This window comes from Apodemus sylvaticus, chromosome 12, assembly GCF_947179515.1.
Source record: "Apodemus sylvaticus chromosome 12, mApoSyl1.1, whole genome shotgun sequence".
Taxonomy (NCBI): domain Eukaryota; kingdom Metazoa; phylum Chordata; class Mammalia; order Rodentia; family Muridae; genus Apodemus; species Apodemus sylvaticus.
In genome coordinates, this window is record NC_067483.1 from 97,509,515 (window position 1) to 97,531,356 (window position 21,842).

At 50.5% G+C, this 21,842-nt stretch overlaps 1 protein-coding gene across 1 annotated transcript in view; it reads right to left on the reverse strand.

The window, feature by feature from the left end:
• Smyd2 (SET and MYND domain containing 2) overlaps nt 1-20,091 on the reverse strand; it is a 40,229-nt gene extending 20,138 nt beyond the window's left edge. The window contains exons 1-2 of the mRNA XM_052200614.1: nt 19,808-20,091; nt 7,390-7,453 (exon numbers count right to left, since the gene is read on the reverse strand). Coding sequence (XP_052056574.1) covers nt 7,390-7,453; nt 19,808-19,980 — 237 coding nt within the window. The 5' untranslated portion in view covers nt 19,981-20,091. The remainder of the gene's footprint in view (nt 1-7,389; nt 7,454-19,807) is intronic.
• Between the last annotated feature and the right edge of the window lie 1,751 nt (nt 20,092-21,842).

A 21,842-nucleotide genomic window follows, 5' to 3' on the forward strand; every position in this document is an offset into this window, starting at 1 on the left:
CAGTCAAGGCTTTTTTTGTTGTTTGGGGAAATTTTTTTAAGGGTTTCATGCTGTAGATCAGGCTAGCCTGGGATTCACTCTAGAGCCCCAGACTAGACTTTTCTTCATAGCAATCCACCTGCCTCAGCCTGCTGCAAGCCCCACACCTTCCTATAGTGTGTATGCTGAGACCCAACTGAGGGCAGGGGACCTGGAAAATGGGTCTGTCTGCGATGCTGGTGGTGCATTTCAGCTCTGGTCTCATGTCAGGACAAATCACCGATAACTGTCTCTCTTGCTATTTTGTACAAATGCGGGTCTGTTACAGACCAGACTCCGGCACCGACATCCGCTATGTTCCTTCCCATCGCCTTCTGCGTTTCTTGCTCCTGGTAAGGGGTGAAGAGTGCCCCAGTCACCAGTGGAGGGTGTGGGTGCCATCCATGCACAGGGGACAGGAGGGGGTGTTCTGAAGACTCTAAAGAAAGTATTTAGGGATGAAGGGCAAATGACAGCCCAAAGTCTGGGGACGTAGAGGCCACTGAAAACTCCCGTCACCACGAATGTCACGCTGACTGATTGGAAATCAAACGCAAAGTGGAAAAGAGCAGTTCAGGTGGAGCACCGGGAGAAAAGCAGTTCTGGTGGTGTGCTCTCTGAAGAACGAAAGGACTCGAGGAAAGGAGCCATCTTGCTCAGTCAGTTTTTATTATAAACCCAACACAACCTAGAGTCTTCTGAGAATGGAAACTTTAATTGAGGAGTTGCCTTGATCAGGCTGACCTATGGCCATATCTATGAGACTGTCTTGGATTATGGTTAATGGGCGCGGCTCCAGCCCACTGTGGGCAGCGCTGTCCCTAGGCAGGCAGGCCTGGGCTGTAAGGCAGCTGGGGGCTGACCATGAGCCTGACCGAGCCAGTGAGAAGCTTTCCTCGAAGGGTTCTGCCCCAGCGCCGGCCCTGGGTCCTGCTCCTTCTATGATGGGATATGACCTAAAAGAATAAGCCAAATAGACATTTTCCTTCCCAGGTTGCTTCTAGTCAGTGTTTTATCACCGCAACAGAAAGGAAACTCAGTGGCAGAAATGGGAGGGAACTGTGAGGAAGGGCTGGGGTCAGGGGCGAGATTGGGAAATACCATTGGATGCTTGTGTACTTCAGGAGCCCAGAAGTGTCTTGTCCACAGTGGACCTGGCCTGGCCTGGTCTATCCTCTGCCCTCCCCAGCTCTGGAAGCAGCACGTCCTTTCTTCAGAAGCCTACAGCAAAAACCCGGAGTCACCCTACAGGAGACACTCACAGACGACCTCCAACTCTGGCCAATCTTTCTATTCTGCCCTCTGGGTTAGACTCCGGCTTAGAGATGGGTCACTGGTTAAGGGTTTGCCCATGCAAGCTTGAGTCCCAGAACCCTTGTAAGGAAAAAAAGGTGATCAAGGTGGTCTGTTGTAATCTCACCACTGGAGATGCAGAGACAGCAGGATCCCTAGGGACTAACCGGCTAGAGAACCCAGCCTAAGTGGCCAGCCTCAGGCCAGAACAGACCCTGGCTCAAAAATAACCAAACCAACCCACCCCCTGTCCCCTCCCCCAAAACACAAAACATAAAAAATTAAAGCCCAAGGTAGATAAGTCCTAAAGAATGGCACCCAAACTACCTTTAGCATGCATGTGTGTGTGTGTGTGTGTGCACATGTGTGCGCCTTCCACCTTCACTCATGGTGGTGGGGTGCAGAGGCTCATCCTTCTTTGCTAGCCAGCTTGGCCAGGATTACTGGCGCATCTTTAGCTGAATACTTGCTTTTGTTCTTTGCCCTGTAAACACTGGAGAGCCGGGCAGGGTCTCAGTTCAGAGCCATCCCTGACTTCTCGCCTTGCACAGAAGGCCTGTCTGCCTTCAGGTTGCCTAGCGTATCCTTCCTGTTCCTAGCTCCAGGGAGCTTGGGCCTACAGTGTTGCTGTCTAGCGCCATCCCCCACATGGTCACATGACTCCCCCACAGCTGCTGGTCCTCACACCTCTGCTCCTCCTTGGTTAGTTCCCCAAGCTCCCCGGCCAAGCTTTCTGCTTCTTAGTTCTCCCCACCCCACCCCCACTCCCCCACCCACCCCCCCATCCCCCCACATGAGCCCCAGGAGAATAAAGGCCTCCTCTGCTTTATTCACAGCGGGGACCCTGTCCTATTCCCAAGCCTGCTGTTCACAGGACACTCAGCAAAGTTGCTGAGTGACTGTCTCCCTGGCCCCTCTCCTCCACTGAACCCCAAGGGGAAGACAAAATCTGTCCTCATGATTTACTGCAGCACCTGGCACGTCCCTGGGGCTCAGGTTCTGTGCCAAGATCCTCAAGGAGTTAAATAAGGCTGTGCTCGATGTAACTGAGAGCGGGACGGGAGAAAGTGGAGGCACCCTTGGGAGCACGGGACCTGTTTTTAGCTACAGTCTACACCACAGAGCATAAGGAGGAGGTGTAGGAGGGAGGAGGTGGGGCTTGCTCTACAAGTCCCCCAGGAGACTCCTCTGCAACTAGGGCAGCCACAAGGCACAGAGGGAGGGATGAGGAAGGCCTGTGACAGCTGAGCAGGGGTGGCACCAGCAGGCAGAACACAGAGGCAGGCGCCCCGCACCGGGGCTCTGGGAACTCCCAGAAAGCCTGCATTAGGACAAGTTCTCATGGCAGCAGATACCCCACTAACTCCAGCACTCGGGAGGCTGAGGCAGACGGATCTCCGAGTCCGAGGCCAGCCTGGTCTATAGAGTGTGTTCCAGGACAGCCAGGGCTACACAGAGAAACCCTGTGTTGAAAAAAGTCCAGGGTCTGTACACTACTGGTCTCCTTGACTGAGAGGAACTTAGTGACTGATTCCCAGGCATCAGCTCCTGGGAGAAACACTAACACGTATCAAAATGAATCAACTGTATCAATAACATACTTATTCACATAATTAATTTAAAATTAATGCTCGTGCAAATAGTACATCACATTGACTTCTATGATGGGTCTATCTTCCAAGGAAAGAGAAACTCCCTGAACAGAACCCTGCGGAGGATCGCTGAGGCCCTGAAGCAGGTGGGCTGCCAGTCTTAGGCTCTAAGAGACCCCCATTTGGACCCTGCTCTGCGCAGCTACGTCAGTCCACACAGCCTCTTAATCCCTGTGCACCTGTTCTCTAGGCTGTAAATATCCCTGACCTTCCCGTTACTTAGCAAGTCTGGAGCTCCGGGTCTGTGATTTCACACCTTCTAACAGCGATCATCAGACCAAGGCCTTCAGCCTGTGCTGCATGGAAGGCCTTCCGCCTGTGCTGCATGGAAGGCCTTCAGCCTGTGCTGCATGGAAGGCCTTCAGCCTGTGCTGCATGGAAGGCCTTCCGCCTGTGCTGCATGGAAGGAAGGCCTTCTGCCTGTGCTGCATGGAAGGCCTTCAGCCTGTGCTGCATGGAAGGCCTTCAGCCTGTGCTGCATGGAAGGCCTTCAGCCTGTGCTGCATGGAAGGCCTTCCGCCTGTGCTGCATGGAAGGCCTTCCGCCTGTGCTGCATGGAAGGCCTTCAGCCTGTGCTGCATGGAAGGCCTTCAGCCTGTGCTGCATGGAAGGCCTTCCGCCTGGACAGTGGCACTCACTCAGACGGGCCCTGCAGCGGCAGTGCCAGCAGCCAGCCCACAAGAAGCAGGTACAACAGTGCCCGGCCCCTGTCCACTCTTAAGCCAGCCTTGCTGCCGGCACCAGAAGGGAGAGGGGACTGAGTGTCTGACCTCAAGTAGTGTCTGACCCTGTTAGAACAGGAAACACAGAACTTGAATGCGCAGCCTCAGGCTAGGTTTGCCACAATGATAATGATTAGCATTAGAGCTGACTTTGGTCCATCTGGGATTGACAGACATGTCTTCCAATGACGTTGTTCATTTTTATTTAAACAGATTAGGGCCCAAAGAGATGGCCCAGTAGTTAAGTCACACACTGCTCTTCCAGAGAGGACTGCGGTTCAATTTCCAGCACCCACATGGTGGCTTACAACTGTCTGAAACTCCAGTTCCAGAGTATCTGATGCCCACTTCTGTCTCCATCAACACCAAATTAAATTTTTTTGAAAGGAGAAAGAGAATCTGGTAGAAATATCAGATAGCATTGAGCATGTTGTTTGCTTTCTTTGCTCTTTGTTTGTTTTAGGAAGTGGGGTCTCATACTCCAGGCTGGTCTAGAACTCCCTAGAAAGCCAAGGCTGGCCTTAAACTCCTGCCTTCCCTCCCAAGAGCTAAGTGACAAGCTTGACTTTCCTGGTGCTGGCGATCGAGCCCCTCAAGCATGTAGTACCCTAGCAACTGAGCTACATCCCCATAAAGTCTACTCTCAGTCCTCCCTGGGAACACTCCCTTCCACCATAAAGTCTACTCTCAGTCCTCCCTGGGAGCACTCCCTTCTACCATAAAGTCTACTCTCAGTCCTCTATGGGAACACTCTTCTACAATAAACTCTATTCTCAGTCCTCCATGGGAGCATTCTCTTCTACCAGAGGCCCTCTGCCATAATACAATGCATGAGTATTTAAGAAAAATTACAACGTGCAAAAATTCTAAAAAGGCAACCGTGTATTCTTTTAAAAATACTTTTCAGCTTTTCTAAGATTTTTCCCCCCCAAGGCTACCTTTGTATCTCCTCAAAGTTACTACTACCTGACTGCAATTATTATAAAATTCTTTAGATACAAGCTCACGTTCCTGAGAAATAATATTCATGCTCAGAAAAGATTCAGAAACACATGCACCCAAGTAGATGTCAGAGGTCTTTTCCTTGGGGGATAAGGTATCTATCTATCTATCTATCTATCTATCTATCTATCTATCTATCTATCTATCTATCTACCTATTTATCTAAATATCTAAATATCTATCTAATCATCCATCCATCCATCCATCCATCCATCCATCCATCCATCCATCCATCTAGGTCCCAGGCACCTTGTCCTCACACTGATGGACCAGGAGACTCCATAAAGGCTATCACAGCCTAGCATCTCCAAATAATAGAGTCTCTGGGCTCCTTCCCACGCTCAACCCCTCTGCCCTCCTCCCAGGAGTCCCCATTGCCATCTCAGCAGACACAGCCACCTCCAGTGCAGGGACTGTACAGACTCTCAGATTTAACTAATATGAACCTGCCCCAAATGAGCTTTCAGAGTCTGCAAACCAGGGCCAGAACCGTCAGGAACCACAAGGACACTCAAAATCCCAACACAGGTCAGGATGGCTCACCGGAATACTGCTGCGTCCTGAACTCTGTGGAAATGTATTTTAGTCAGTGAGCCCAGGGCATGGGGTCACAGAGCACGTCACGCGCTTTGAGATTCTCTGTTGAACTCTTCACTGTGGCAGAAGGGCGCCTAATGTGACACTAAGCACCAGGATCCATAGCAGAGCCCTGTGGAGCTCCGGGCCAGCCCTCCTCCTAGAAAGACAAGCCTCTTTATCCTTTACACACAACTAAGCTTCTCTCCAGTCTGAATTACAGAAAGTCTGCTTTGCCGTGCAGTCTAATATTACTAAAGGATCCTGAGTGGCTGCTCGGGGCATCCCCGCTAACACAGGCCTCCTTTTCCTGCTTTTCAATATGGGCACGGCTGTTGTCACTTGCACTTGAAGGGAGTGTCACCCAGAGATGTCCCGTGACCTGCCAGGCCGGAGCCTATGGGAAAGAACTTGGGTTTGGGTAGCTGGCCATGTCCCGGTTCCCGCTTTCATCTGGACTGTATACCACTGCCTTCCTTTGCTTCTAAAGCAACCAGAGGGAATGAGTTAGCTTTTCTTGAAGTGTCTGACTCACATATAGAGTCAGTCACTTGACTATCTCATGGCGAGCTAAGCACAAATCAGCCACCCACAAGAGGTCAGAGTGTCTAGAGACAATAATGCTCACACTGGCCTCCTCAGGAAGCCTGCTGAGGGAGACATACATACGCCCGTGGCCTTCTGACCCAAGGGAGTGTCAGCTTCCGATGGCAGCAGCACAGCAGTGATGGCTCTACTCTGGCAAAGGCTGTTGTCCCTGGCACTCCAGTGTCAGTGTGGACACAGAGCTCAGCTGTGACTCCTCCCTCTGCTAACTGTTCTGGGTCCAAAAGCCTGAGGAGGTGACCTGGGGGGTGACCTGAGGGGGTGACCTGAGGAGGTGACCTGAGGGGTGGACAGTCACCAGAGCTGGAGCGGCAGAGGTGCTCCGGACAAGGAGGTGCAGATCCTGTCACCTACAGCCCCGCCCCGCCCGCCCCGCCCCCCAACAGCATCAGCACTTGGTAAGGTAGGGTAACAGAGTCCTCAGTAAAGGAGGAAGTGAAGGCCACAAGGCTGGGGGCGTGGACAGTTCTAATAAGAGGAGGTAGAAATTCCAGCTGCAGGGTTGGGGAATCTCTCAACTGTGAGACTCCCAGTTCAGATCCCCAAACCCCATCTGAGAGCTGGCTGCCAGTCTGACCTCAGCACCAGAGAGGCGGAGACAGACAGGCTGGCTGGACCATCTCGAACCATGAGCTCAATAAATAAAACACAGCACAATCAAGAAAGACACCTTTGGCCTCTACACACATGCATCCATGTGTGCACCTACATGCATGTACATGTACACATGAAACACACACATGCATATGTACCACACATAAATACAGATTTTTTTTTCTAAAAAGACGAGCTTCCTTGTAAATCCTTCACTTTAGTGACTCACTTCAGGTTGTGAAGTGAAACCACGCCCCCGCACTGACCCTGCAATGCTCTTCTACGGAGAACATTTCTGGGCACTGGACGTTTACTGTAAAAGTTTGGGGACACTCTTCTTCCTTAGTCCCTCAGAAGGATATCCTGAGAGGTCCGCAGTGGCCCCATTTCTCTCTCACACCTAGCACACCCTGCAGGATCCAGCACAAGACTCAGTCATCACTCCTTAGCTCCCCGAGTCCCTGACTCAGGCCCCTCACAAGGCTCAGACTCTGCTCAAGTTCACGGCCACAACCCATTGGCTTGGCCATGCTAGGGGATCCCTGAGCCCAGCTGCATCGGGCTGCCTTCTAACAGTCCAAGCAGGACTCTTAAAATCCGAGACCCAGGTAGCTCTCTGCTTCCCACTTCTCTGCCATCTCTCAAACTCGGCCGGTGGTGTCGGTGATGCAAACTGTAACCCTTGCATGATCGCCAGCCACACCTCGCATAGTTTTCTAGTGTCTCTCCTCCTGCTCTGCATCAAACTAGCCCTGCAGGTAGCTGCAAGCTGCCTGCCTTCCCCGGGGCTGGTTATGCCTGGGGTTCACGCACACCTGGTGTGCTCTAAACAGAGTGGAGAGCTGTGGGGCAGGAAGCCAGTGACAAAGACATCGGTCCCAACCTCCGGAGAGGAGCAGGCCTTCCTGCCAGCCGGCTGCACCTACCTGACACTCCACGTCGCAGTAGAACGCCTGCTTGCATCGTCCACATTTTGACAATCCTTCTTTCCTTAAAGACAGAAAAGGGTGTCTTAGTGGTGAAAGGCAGAGAGAGACAGTAACAGACAGCACCTGGTCACAGCCAGGGGTCTCTTACCTGACTCCCCACTTTCCCCAAGGACCAGGTTTGGCCTTTGAGGATGATCCATCAAAGAGAACACACTAACACTTACCAAAGAGACCAAGGGTACACACTGTCTCAGTGACCACAACCTGGGCCCTGACCCCAGCATCACTGCACTGTTATACCCAGTATAAGTGTTATACTGCACTTATACCTGAGGCATAAGTCAGATTCTCTTCTGCCTTGGTTTTCTGATTAATTAGAAGCCACAGAAGCCAGTGAACATATGTGTTGTTACAGCCCATGAAGGAATGTCGGGACACAGATGTAGGGCTGGTAGCACTGGTGAGAAACAATGCTCAGACTGTAGGGAGTACAGGAGAGGGACAAAGATCATCTCAAAGCTATAAGTAAAGCGTAACGAGCCCAGCAAGCTGTGGCTGGCCCAGGAAGGCCCACCCTGAGAACTGAGCTGACTACTACAGCGTGCAAGGAAGTGCCCGACCCCAGGGACCCACTGGAGCACACACATGGGAGGAAAATATACATGAATGCGTCAAGTTTACGTGCTCCAGAGGTCCAGAAAGGAACCCACTAGTGTGGTGGAGTGAATTCTCGGGCCCGAATTACCCAAGGGCCTCTGACAGGGAGGAGCAGCAGGCTTAGAAGCTGGCTGCTCGCCTTTTCTGAAGGCAGAAAAGGTCAGAGGGCGCTCAGACCCAACAGTGAAATGACTTGTCAGCGCCTGACAAGTGTTGTGACCTGGGAGCCTCGCCAAGGGGCGGGCAGAGGCAATAGGACCACGGCAGGAGCACTCAGTGCCTCCCACAAGTCAGTTATAACTGGGAGAAGGCCTGCATAAGTAGCTGATTCAAAGGACACCTTTATGTCTGTCTTCTAGGAAAAAAGATCTGAGACCTTCCTCCTTGATAGCTTGATGAAAATCACTAACTTTTCTCAATAATCTACTCTCCCACCCACCTACCCCTGTCCCTATCTGTTCAGTGGAGGGACGCTGGCCTGCTCCTGGGGGCCCCAAAGCCAGAGGGCCGTGAGGTCATGTCCTTTGCACAGCGAGCACGCTCACCTCCTGCTCCCTGCTCTGTAGGCAGTGATCAGGCCAAGTGAGCTAGCCGCCCGCCTCAGAGCAGGAGGTGGGAGGGAGAGCTAGCGGCTTTGATGGCTGCTACTGAGGAAGACACTAAACATGGACCCGGACAGACAGTTTGAGACGGGAAGAGATGGAAAGGGCCACGCGTAGATGGCAAATGGGTACTCAGTTGGTCCCACACATGGAAACACGCACAAACTCTTCAAAAGTCTGTAGGGAAAGGGATCATAGAGTGTTGGCTATGCAAACCTGACAAACTGAGGTCAGGTCCCCAGAACCCACATAAAATTCAGGTAGGTGGGGCACGACCATAACCCAGCTCTGACAGGGGCTTGGGAGTGAGACGGGTGGAGTCTGGGAGGTCACTTGCCAGCCAATATGGCAAGTGATCTGTTTCAAAAAGAAAAAACAAAAGAAAGGGAAGTGTGATAGGAGACACCCAACTTCTTCTGGCTTCCATGTGCAAATGCATAGGTAACTGCACATGCACACAACACAGTGGCATGCACACACAGTGGTGTGCACACACACTTGACCGAGGTCATTTTTTTTTTTTGGCTGCTGTGATAAAACACTGACCAAAAGTAACTTGTGAGAGAAAAGGGTTTATCTGGCTTAGAGTCTATCACAAAGGGAAGCCAGGGCAGAAACTCAAGGCGGGGGAACAAAAGCAGAGGCCGTGGAGAACTTCGCCTACTGGCTCGCTTCCTCCGTGCCTACAAAGCTACCTTCCTAATACCACTCAGGACCAGCTGCCCAGGGATGACCCTGCCTGTGGGCTGGGCCCTCCATCCATGAGGGCAATGTCCCCACAGGCATGCCTATGTACAGTCTGGTGTGGGCAGCTTCTATGCCGGGGTTCCTTTTCCTAAGGTGTGTGTTTAGTTAACAAAAACCAACTTTGACACACATGGAGGAAAAAAAGGGCTCATATGCTTGGGAGAAACAGACTAGAGGCAAGGCTGTAAGTGTCTGAGGAAAACTGACAGTTTTCCAGGGGCTCTCTTCTCCACAGGAACAGGCAAACACTGACAGAAGCCTGCCCTGAAAAACACACAGTGTTGAATCTTGTCAAGTAAGTAACCATTGGTGGTTTGAATAAAAATGGCCCCCACAGGCCCATGGAGGAGGGGGCACTCTTAGGAGGTGTGGCCTTGCTGGAGTGGGTGTGGCTTTATTAGAGGAAGTGTGTCACTGGGGGCGGGCTTCAGACCGCTCTCTTCCCCTGCCTGTGGATCAGGTTGTAGAACTCTCAGGTACCTCTCCAGTACCACGTCAGCCTGTGTGCTCCACACTTCCTGCCATGACAGTCAACTGACCCTCTGAAACTGTAGGGCGGCCCCAGTGAATGCTCTTCTTTGTAAGAGTTGCTGTGGTCATGGTGTCTCCTCAGAGCAACAGAGCACTGACTTACACATAACCTGAGTAAACTTCGGGGAGGGAGGGAAGCTGTGCCAAACGGTAAACAAAAAGGCTGAGTTTCCTCAAAACCCATCAATAAAGGAGGCAGGTGGGATGAGCCGTCCTCTAGTCACCTCACTGGCCCTCAGCCCCGGCCCCAGCTGCACAGCAAGGGCCGACGCCCTGAGTGCTCTGGGCAAGGGTCGAGACTTTCATAAATATTATTTTTAGGCGAGGGGGACATAGCCCACCACGCACAGGTGGCCCTGAAGGACACTCAGAGGAGCCAGTCCCCTCCTTCCACTCTGAGGATCCCACAGATTGGGCAGCAAGGATCTCTGCCTGCTGAGCTACCCCCATTTCCTTTTTTAAAGACAGGATCTTGTGTAGCCCAGGATAGCCCCCAGCTTGCGATGTAATTGAAGATGGCCTCGAACTTCTGATCTTCCCGCCTCAACCTCTCAAGTACCGGAGTCACAAGTCCACCCCCAGTTTATCCCGTGCTAGAGACTGAGCCTGCAGCTTAATGCATTCCAGGCTTAATTCTTCAACTGAGCCACACCCCCAAGTTCTCCAGAAGATTCTACTGTGCTTCTAGAAGGCAGGACTAGGCCTGTATTCACACAGCAGGACTGAGAGGCTCACGGTTTCAGAATCTGCTAACACAGCACAACACAAAGAACCCTAGAAGCTGGTGTGAGCTTCCAGAAGAGAACTCGAGCCTTCTTTTCCAGCTCGGAGTCTCCGGACCTGGGCAGGAAGAATCCAGGCCACCCTTCCCTCCACCCAGCCGAGACGCCTCATCTTCTCTGGGGCTTGGCAAGCTGTGGGGTGGGGGCTGGAGAGAAACAGTTAATACTTTCTGAACTTAGTTTTCCCAATGCATAGCATGAATATATACTTGGGTCTTCGAAGGTTCACTATGAAAATTTAGTATGCAAAGTCTTTAATACCCTGCTTAGAGCATGGTAAATATTCAATAAGTGCTGAGCCTTGTGTTGGCCCTTTAAATTAGCCTGTTTTGTGCTTTTGTAATTTTCACAATAATCTCAACTACAGAAATATCTTCAGTACACCTACTCAGACCTCACAGCTACAGAACTGATGCTTCTGAAGCCTTTGTTTTATGGGCAAATACATAACTTTCGGTGACTAGAAAGGTTCTTTGTTCACAGAGAGGGAAAATGAAACATTGTAGAAGAATGTAAGCATTTGATTATGAGTGGCAGGAACAGTGTGTGGGAGACAGACTCTCTAGTCGTTTTCTCCGTGAGGAAACACAGTGGTTTTCTCTTGCTTCTAAAACTCACAAGCGATGGAGATCAACAGGTTAGACTGTAATTAACGAGCCTGCTAGTTAGCCCTCTGCCGCGGGTGCTGTCGGTCCACATGAAAAGATCGGATCCTGTCCACTCTGCTGTCTGCTGCTGAAACGAGTGCTTACCAGGTCTGACCATGAAAGCAATGCACGGCCGCTTACAGGGGGCTTGCAATAACAATTACTTTTAACTAAGGGTGACAAGTCTGCTCCGCCTAACAGAGGCTGCCCAGCCAAATGAAAAGGAGAGCAGGCAAAGGCCCAGCAGTGAGGCGCAACTTCACCAGAGGCTGAGATTAGACAATCAGTGCAAAGTTAGCCCTGTCCTGGCGAGGGTGCTCACACCAGCAAGGCCTGTGGTCCAGTTGGGGAGGAACAAAGATGGATGAACCTGTCGCACGGTCCTATTATAACCCTGGTCAGGGGACCAGGACAGCCCTCGGGCTGCCGGTTTTTGTGTGATGGTGAAAGATGTCCCCCGCATCACTTTAATACATGGGTCCCGGGGAATCAGGGCCCAGGCGCAGCAGGGGCTTCTTCCCAGAGCCGGCTGAACCTTCCCCTCTGCTGGGCTTTGTTCTGAAGCTTGTTAAAAGTGGGGCCCGAGTCCTCTGGGGGGAGGCTGGGAATATTTAGGGCACAAGGCAGCAACTAATAGTGTAAGTTTCCCAAGCTGTTGGAATGAAAGCCTGCTGCACCAAGTGGAAGGCAGGCAGCCCTCGGCAGCCTCAAGAAGAATCCCTCAGACTTTCAAGGAACTCAACTCAGACCAAATCAGGGCTCACTGCTCAGAAGCTGAAGAGAATTTGAGGATTTTCCAGTTTGTGATGTAGAAATGGAGATTTTGTTAAAGATGTTAAATGCAGACTTAAGCATGAGAGAGGGGAAGGCATTCAGGAGACACTGAGCACACCTGAGAGTTGATGCAGGCAGTTCAAAGCAATCGGCCGGAGGAGGAGGCAGGGCGTGCCTAAAGGGTCTTAAAGGGTGAGCCAGTGGCCAGCTGTCTTAGCAAACACAGCATGTTGGGGTCCTGAGTTACATCCTGCAAGGTTCTAAGGCACAATTTCCCCTACTGTTCATTTTAGAAGCAAGATAAATGGTGGAGCTCTGGGATGTCTGGGATGAGAGCATTAATCTGAAGTGGCAAAACAGTTGGGACCTGTCGGGGCTCAGGATGTATCCTTTCGCCATACATAGGGTTTCTCCTGGGAGTCCTAGAAAATTGCAGGTTTACTGATGGGAAGGGGTAGGGGCCTTGTGCCATTGCTAATCAGGATGGAAGGACCCACTCTTGCAAACTGTCCTCTGACACACACACACTTTTGTCTCTCAATTAAAAAAAATCCTTTAAAAAGAGCTACAATGTCTTTTATACCCTCTGAGAGGAAGGCTGTGTTGTGTGGAACATATTCCACTGGAATATGAGGGATCTTGGCTTCTTCTGTCTTTTCTAGGGGCTATAACCCAGTTAAGTACTTCAGAAATACAAAGACTGTTATATAGAATGAAAAGAGTCGGAGCATATACTCTGAGAACATAGGGCTAATAACTAAAGCCCCTGACTTGAGGCTATTACATCTGAGCTTATCACTGTAGACGTGTGAAGTGACATTTAAGATTGTTCAGGCTCACGGGAAGTACGTCTTACAGGATTGCCACCGTAGAGAGACTGTAAGTGGAGTGGGAGACAGTGTCCATGTCTGTGAAGAGTCTCTAAAAAGGTTCTTCAAATCCATGTTTATCACGCGTGCGTGTGCGTGTGTGTGTGTGTGTGTGTGTGTGTGTGTTTGTATACTACCAAAGAGGCCAGAAGAGGGCATCATTCCCTCTTGAGCTGGGATTTGAACTTAGTCCTCTAGTTCCAGAACTTTCCTTCCTACCCCCCCCCCCAATCCCCGCAGATTTTAACATTTTCTGTCAAGTGCCAGGATATAAAATCCTTTTCACTTGTAAGCTGTTAGGCTGTACAGCCCCTGTCCTGGGGCTGGCCTGCAAGCCTTGGTGTGAAACACAGCTCTCCTGAGAATATCCTTTTCTGTCCTCTACAGCAAGCCCTGTCCTCTGGGTACCAATGCACCCTGGGGAATCAGCACCTACATCCCTGTTATCACGGAAAGCCCTCTGTTTGGTCTCGAGATACTATGAGCTTGCCCAAAATAAGCACTTAGGGATTTTCAGATGCATTATCTCCCAGCACACTTTAACAGCACAATGTGCCTCGCTGTCTCACAGGCAAGACTCACCAGGCTTTACACTAATACATCTGTACAAGGAGGTGTGCACTATTTTTAAATTTCTGATTGAAGATTTGAGGGACCCAGCTGGATCCTCAGCACATGCAGGCCCTGAAAAGATGAGCTGTTTCTAGAACCTTCAAGACTTTTCCCCCCTTGTATTATTTTCCTGCTAAATTGCATATTCTGGTCCTTCCAAGCTGTCTTGAAGAGACGGATTTCTTTCTGTTCTATTGTGTCCCTGTGAACGCCTTTGCAATTGAAAAGGAGACCTCTGAGGGTGGCGAGCAGGGAGTCAGCAGAAGTGACACAAAGTGAGGTACTAGGCTTTGTGCAGGCTCAGAGAGCTAATGAGGCCAAGGTCAGGGGTTCAGCCCTGAAAAGACAGGGACTTCAGTCAATTCCCTGCCTGAGAACTGCACCCCTAAACTAGTGCAGATTCTCAGAATCCACAGCTGTGAGGGCTGCAGACGTGGGTGGGAAAGGCGCCCACCCGACGATGAGAGAGATGCAGAGGTTCCCCAGGCAAGTAAGTCCCTGAGAGGGAACAGAGACCAGGGTACAGAAGTCTCCCATCAGCCCCAGAGAGGGCAGACCTGGACACCAGACAGCCCCCACCCCCACCCCCGGCTCTGGGGGAAATGGAGGACAAAACTCAGCCAAGCACAGGTGGGGCGCCTGTTCTAGACCTGGTTAGTGGTAAGGGAGGGTCAGGACACACACACCAGTTCAAAGAGGCCAAAGCCAAAGGGGGCTGCTCTGCAAGGCCGGTAATGAGCTTTTTCAAAATTAGAGTGGCCCTGCGCATCAGATGAAAGGCTGCCTGGAACCGGCCCTGGAATTACCTCCGAGGTGGGAAGAGGCAGGGAGAAAGCCGGCCAGAAAGGATGGACTGTGTCTCCTTTTCACAGTGACAGGGAAGAAAGAGGTGATTAGGCTTAGTCAAGAGAGGACGTCTACAGCACTGAAACACAGGAGATGCTTCCGCGGTCATCCCCCGACTTTGAATACTAAAACAGACTCAATTCTCATCAGTCCTGAGTTTTTCTCAAGGTCACACTCAAGCCTGCAGACTCCCTTGGCCCTCTACTGAGGAACTGGAGGCTTTAAAAGAAAAAGCACTTTTTAAAAAACTTTCAACAGGAAGTGGGCAACCTACTTGTCCTACAAGAATGCTACTCAGAAGCCTCGTGGTAAAAGGCCATGAGAAACCCCAACTACACAGAGAGCTTCTAGGAACTAAAGATAAAGAGGCTACTCACAAATGTGGTCCTGCTAGACCAAATGCAAGTGAGGTGCATGGGTGGGCACGGAGGGGACATGCACGCTCCCAGAGTAATGCTCTAAAGTGTTCCATCACAACAAGCAACCATGGCTCACACTGAAGAATGCAAGCGCCTCTTAGTCAGATCCCAAAGCATCAGCCTAGGACACAGAGAGAACACAACTGAGCCAACTGATTGCAAACCGTTCAGAAATAATGACTAAGTCCAGTGGGCAGACCTGCAACCCTGGCTAGGGAGGAATGAACTGGAATGCTGAGGGACAGTAGTGAGTTCAAGGCCAGCCTCGGCAACTTAGTAGTAGTGGCTTTTGTTGTTGTTGACGTTGTTGTTGTTGTTGTTGTTTTTAATTAGGGCTGGACATCAGAGCACTAGCCTTTAACCAGCAGAAGCAGGCAGACTCTGTGAGTCCAGGACAGCCAAGGTACATACAGAGCTTTGTCTCAAACAAAACAAAATAAAAAGAAACAAAAAACCCCAATCAAACAAAACAGCAACAAATTGGGAAAAGGACAGGGGATACGAACTAGTAAGGTGCCTACCTGGCACCCAGGACCGGCCTCCAACTGAAGGAGGGACATTCAGATGCTACCAATCAAGGGAAGGGTGTAGGAAGAGCATGGGCAGATGTGGCTTGAGGGCCTGTGTGAGTGAGTACACACATACACACACATATATATACATACACACATACAAATACATACATACATATACACATACAAATACATACACATATATATACATACAAATACATACATACAAATACACACATGTGGGCTGGAAAGATGGCTCAGCGGTTTAGAGCACTGACTGCTCTTCCGAAGGTCCTGAGTTCAAATCCCAGCAACCACATGGTGGCTCACAACCATCCATAACAAGATCTGACTCCCTCTTCTGGGGTGTCTGGGGACAGCTACAGTGTACTTACATGTAATAAATAAATAAATCTTAAAAAAAAACAAATACACACATGTATACACACATACAAATGCACACACAAATACACACACATACAAATACACATACATATATACACACACACATACATACAAATACACATACACATACACAAAGACACATACATGCATATACGCATACATGCTTGCACACACCACACACACACATACACACACACCACCACCACCACCATCCGAAGAATATGGTTTTGACTTTAACAGTCATCACTGAAAGAATCATGGCCAAGGGAAGAAACAGGAGTCCTGATGGCCTTATAGGTGGAAAACTCTGTTTTCTCTCATTCTCACTAAATATTCATCTAATGACATGCTACAACATGTGTCTAAGCACTCTGGAGTGGGAAGGTACTTTCTGAAGGAGTCCTGCCTTTGTGGGTATAATGCTGACTGACACTGGGTTTCAGGAAATAGTGAAAACTAGCCAGCTCCATTATCCTTCTGAAAGATTTGGGAGGACAGCAGGTTTTAGTTCTGTGTCAGTGAGCAGTGTTTTGTGCACCCATCCAAGGATCCCCTCTCCCTCACAAAGCGTGTTCCCAGAATTACAATATCTTATGTATATGTCAGAGTCTAAAGACCTGAGCACAGAGCAGGACAAACCAGGCTAGGGGAAGGGCCCCTGGCTCCCACTCTTGCCTTTGAGCAGCTCCGCAGGATGAGCGCCGGAGGGCTAAGTTTATAGGCAGAGGAGCCCACAGCCCAGAGCCAGCCATTGTGGAAGAGACACAGAAGCCCATCTCTCGAACAGTGGAGACACCCACACTGCTGCAGACTCCCAGCCACCACGAGGCTCAGAAGATCAAGGGAGCAGTGGTAGCAGCCTGAGCGTCCTGGTGCCCACGGGGCTGGGTTGTGGTTGTTTCTCGCTAGCTTGTGCTTGTTCTGTAACCCTCCATTTTTCTGCACCAGCCTCCCAAGCAGATGGGGCCCCAGGCCTGCACCACAGACGCTCACCTTATTCTGAAGGGTCACTGTTAGAGGACATCTCTTGTCTGTGAGTCTTCATCTTCATTACGGATTTAATAAACAGACTTAATAGATGAGGGGGAAGCCTTATTAAAAGTGCCTATGCCCAATCTCCCACCTAGAAATCATGATAATCTTAGAACATCTGAAGCTATATTTGCTCATGTTCTTAACAGAATATTCTAGAATAGCTGGAGTCAGAGCAGCACTGAGTACTACCTCTTCATCCAATGCAGGGGTTTGAGGTCCTTTATGTGACCATGTCTATTAATGCCTATTTCACGTCAGTCAATGGGAGAAGCAACATGGACCGGCTAGGGAATTCACCTGGGCACAGGAGGGCAAAAGTGTAACTGTTCATGACAGGACTTCTTATCCTCTCTGTTCTTAAAGCCACAGTCTGTGTGAGCCAGACAGAGCACAGGGGGCTCTGCTGCAAAGGCCAAGAGGGCCTTCCGACTCTCCCACACTCAGAACAGACAACATCCTTGTTACACAGTGTCCCAGGAGCAAGAGAATCAAGATCAAGAGGGAGACCTTGGTCCCCAGAGGCAGAATAAATATTCTTTTTTTTTTTTTTTTTTTTTGGTTTTTCGAGACAGGGTTTCTCTGTGTAGTCCTGGCTGTCCTGGAACTCACTCTGAAGACCAGGCTGGCCTCGAACTCAGAAATCTGCCTGCCTCTGCCTCCCAAGTGCTGGGATTAAAGGCGTGCATCACCAGTCCCCAGCTTGGTGTGTCTCTTTTAAAAGCCTGGCAGAAAACTAACTAGTGACCAAAGCATGTACACTGACATATGGGCAGGTGGGCGGGCAGGCGAGCGTGTGTGTGTGTGTGTGTGTGTGTGTGTGTGTGTGTGTGTGTGTACACGCATAGATGAGGGACAGCTCTCACCTACCTACAAGTTATTTACATTTTTAGGAGTTGCCTCCTAGCAGCTGAGGAGAGCTCTGCAGCTTCCCAAATGTCACCCACTAAGCTGAGAAAATGTGATACTAATTTAAAACCGCCAGAAGGAAAAAAAAAATCCTGGCACTAAGAATCCGAGTTTGTAGAGAGCTTTAAAAAAAAATTCTACCATTATTTCTCGGTTAATAAAATATGTTCACTCCTGAAGAAATTATGTTTTTCTTTCCAAGTGAGTTAAATTATGATATAGTAGATGCAGCAAGAGACCTTAGGAGGCTCGTCTACCGTAAGTGACAATACTATACTTCTAGCACAGGAAAGGTCAGGTTAGCTTTCATTTGGGAGTACGACACATGAACCTACTCCCCACCCCCTGTAGAATGCTCCCGAAACTCCACAGAGCTGTGCACCAGCCCTTTAATAGGTAAGAATAGGCTAGGCCTCAGCCAGACACAAATAGGAGACGGAGTAAGGCAGTCCTGGAACGATCTAGCAAAACTAATCAAACTAAACAGAAACCATAGGATAAGGTTTGACGATATTTCTAGGTGCATGGATCTCATGAGTTTTATTTCTTGGGCAATATTTCTGTTGGTTTCCAAGGACTCTGTTACATAAGCCACACGGAACAGGATGGAGACATCCCAGGCAGCCCTGGAAAGGGAACTGAGGCAAAATTAGTGACACTAATAAATGTCAGGAGGAGGTGGGGCAAACTTTGTCTCAAATGGCAGGATTTCTGAGGCTGGGTGATTTGTAAGGGTACTTCTGGAGGCTTGTGTGTCTGCGTACAATCAGGACACTCCCAACAGGAGAGGAGCACGTCTCCGCTGTCAACGCTGGTATTTAATTTCAGGAGGAGAGACCTGGCCACGAGTCCCAGCTACGCGCTGGGCAAGGCCCACACCTCTCACCGCACACCGTGGCTTCCGGCAAGCACCTGGACCCCTGATGGAGGCCCCTTCTGTGCTGGGTGACCCGCTCTGCTCCTTTACTGCAGACACCCACACTGCTGCAGACTCCCAGCCACGGCGAGGCTCAGAAGATCAAGGGACCAGTCGCAGCAGCCTTTTTAACTTTGGGAAAACCCAATGCTCACTTCACTCAAACGTCGCAAAGTGGTGCCATGACCCTTTCGCTCTTGGCTCGCCAATTCAAAGAGGCACATCACATACAGCCCTTCGGCTGCCCACGCACGGTTCTGCGTCTAGTCCTTTCCAGGTCCCCCAAGCGGAAGACAGTTCTGGCAGGGAGTCCGGCCGAGATTACTCTAATACACAGCCTTTGTCCATTCTTTTGTTGTCTTATAGTAGAATGAGTCTGGGAGGCTGAGAGCTTCGTTGAGTGCAGGGCTGGGACCAGCCCTAAGAGGAGCCTGCAGAATCCCAGGTTAGAGTCATCTAGTCCACCATCTCCACTTCAAAGAAGAAGACACTAATCTTCAAAGCAAGTAAGGCAGGATTCCTTCCTCAGGCATCCACAGATGGCCTGGGACAGGCTGAACTCCAAGTCCAGACCCCTACCTCAGCAAAGCTAGGAAGCATGGAAGTGTGTGGCTGTGTGGGATGTGTCAGTCCTGACAGGCCCCTAATTAGTGCCCGTGTATACACAGCTACCCTTCCTCTCTGAGCTTTAGTTTCCCAACAGTAAAATGATCTCTTCTTCTCGGCCTTTAAGATAAAGTGTGTCTGTGAAATGACAGTGTACCTTCCTGGACTGCAACTACCTTAAGGCTTACCATATGGGCGTGGATACTGCTTCTACACACTCAGGACCTAACTGATGTACTACGATCAAACATTCTCCCAACCAACTGTGTCCCCCTCACCCCAATCCACGGAGCCCAGTCTCATAAGCGTGTCTGTCCCATTCCTTCTCTCCTCAAGAATGACCGGAAGCGTCCCTGGCTGATCAGGTCGTCACTCCTTGGGGGGTGGGGGAGCCGCCCATCTCAGGACAGCCCGGGAGGCCACGGGATCACAGGGAGCCTAAGCTAAAACGGACACGCGTGGGGCTGCGCGGGTCGGGCCGCGGGGACAGGCCGTGGCTGAACGGATGCGGCACACGTGGCCCCTCCCTCCCGCACGGTCCCCGCGTACCTGGCGAAGCAGCACTCGCAGTGATGGCCCCGCTCGCCGACGGTGAGCACGCAGGCGTAGGCCGGGCAGGAGAAGAGGAGGTCGCCCACGTGGAAGGGCCGCAGCGCGCGGAGCCCCCGGCCCTTGCCCGCGCTGCAGAAGCGCTCCAGGCCGCCGCGGGCCTCGGCGCGCATGCTGGCGGCGCTGCGGCTGCGCGCTGCGGGGCACGCGCGTCACGGGAGGGAGGGAGGGAGGGAGGAAGGGCAGCTCTGCGGCGGCCGCCGGCCTTCAAGGAACTCGGCTTTGCGCTCGGCTCGGGGCGGGTGCTGTGCCCTGGCCGCGCCCCGGAGCGCCGGGCGGGAGGGCGGTGCGAGGGTGCGCAGGGCGCGCGCACGGGAGTTCGCCCGCAGCCGCCAGGCTGCGCTGCCCTCGTGGGAAAGGCCGGAGTCCCACGCTGCCCCTGCCACCACCCGCTGTGCCCGCACACGGCGTCCCGAATAAGATCCCGGGTGGCGGAGCAGGGTTTGAATGAATGTGGTTTGCAGTTGTTGAGTTGTGCCTGCAAAAAGCACACTTCTCACCTCCCAGGGGACTAGAGAGAGAGAGAGTTCATTCTGGGGCCATGGCCAGGTTTGGGTTACCCCAAACTCCAAGTTCCAAGTTCCAACTTTTTAACACTTTGACAAAAAAAAAAAAAAAAAAAAAAAAAAAAAAAAAAAGGTCCATAATAGCAGAAAAAGAAAGTCATACATAAGTCATCAAAAATAAATCTGTGGGTCCCCCAGGTAGGCTGGCTGCAGGTATCATCAGCTATAGGCCTCAGATGCAGTCTGACTACATTCTTAGTGTATGGGTTGGTGTGAGCTCGTGATCTGATAATATTCCAGACAGTTTTACCTGCTATTATTCACAAGCTAGTAGGTTAGACACAGGATAGGCAACTGGTAGCTACTAAGGGAACTGGAGAGCACCCAAGACATCACCGGTAAGCTCCAGACCTGCAGCATTGCAGCCTCCCCGCAAGGCTGAAGTTCAAATCGGTTGATTAACTTTGCAGAGGGAGCCAGGGCCAGCTGCAGTTTTGTTCTCGAACTTTCGATCACAGGGCAAATCATAGAATTGGGGATTTGGAGCCCGTGAATAAAATTTCTTTAAAGATAAAATGAATAAGCCTCCCTCCTAGGAAAGGACATCATGGGAATGGGTTCTTTTGCCCATTTTTACTTTTTATTATTACACACTTTTTTGTATGCATGAGTGCATGTGTGTGAGCATACCCCCATGTCGTGTTTGCTGTGAAGGTGTGCAGAGGTCAGAGGGCAACTTGTAGGAGTGGGTTTTCACCTTTCACCACTTGGGGCTTGTGTCTGATTTGTCAGTCAGGTTTGGTTTTCTCAGGTTTGGTGGTAGGCACCTTCATACTCTATCTTGCAGGCCCATATATCCATTTTAGTAACCACGGACATCACTAGACTACAAACTTGGACAAAATGTAGGCCTGGATCCTTCAATTCCACATAAGTTAGCCCAGTAATAATAACCTGACTCTTGTTACTGGGTATCATGGGCCAATCATCAAGCCAATGTATTTAACACATCTTGCTTACTGTAAAATAGGTATAAGATTTATGAAACCGTTTCCCATACATACTCACCTTCGATGAGCGACAGTCTCAGGTAACTAGAGCCTCACTCTGCCACCTGCCAAAGGCATTTTCTCCAATCTTGGGACTTTCTAAAGACACCTACCCATGCAGATCTTCAGTGGGCTTTTTGGATTCATTTTGGTTTGGTTTTTAGCATTCTGATTTGGGGAAGGATGTCTTACCAGCATAAAGAAGAAAAGACATAGAAATAAGCAAGCAACAGGTTTGTAAACTCAGTACATGACTTACTCTTTCAAGAACTCATTGTGCAGGGTTAGAGAAATGTGTCCCATTCTACACACACACACACACACACACACACACACACACACACACACACACACACCTTTCTCCTTCTGTATGTTTTGTTTTGAGACTGGCTGGCCTCAACCTCCCTACATACCAGAGAA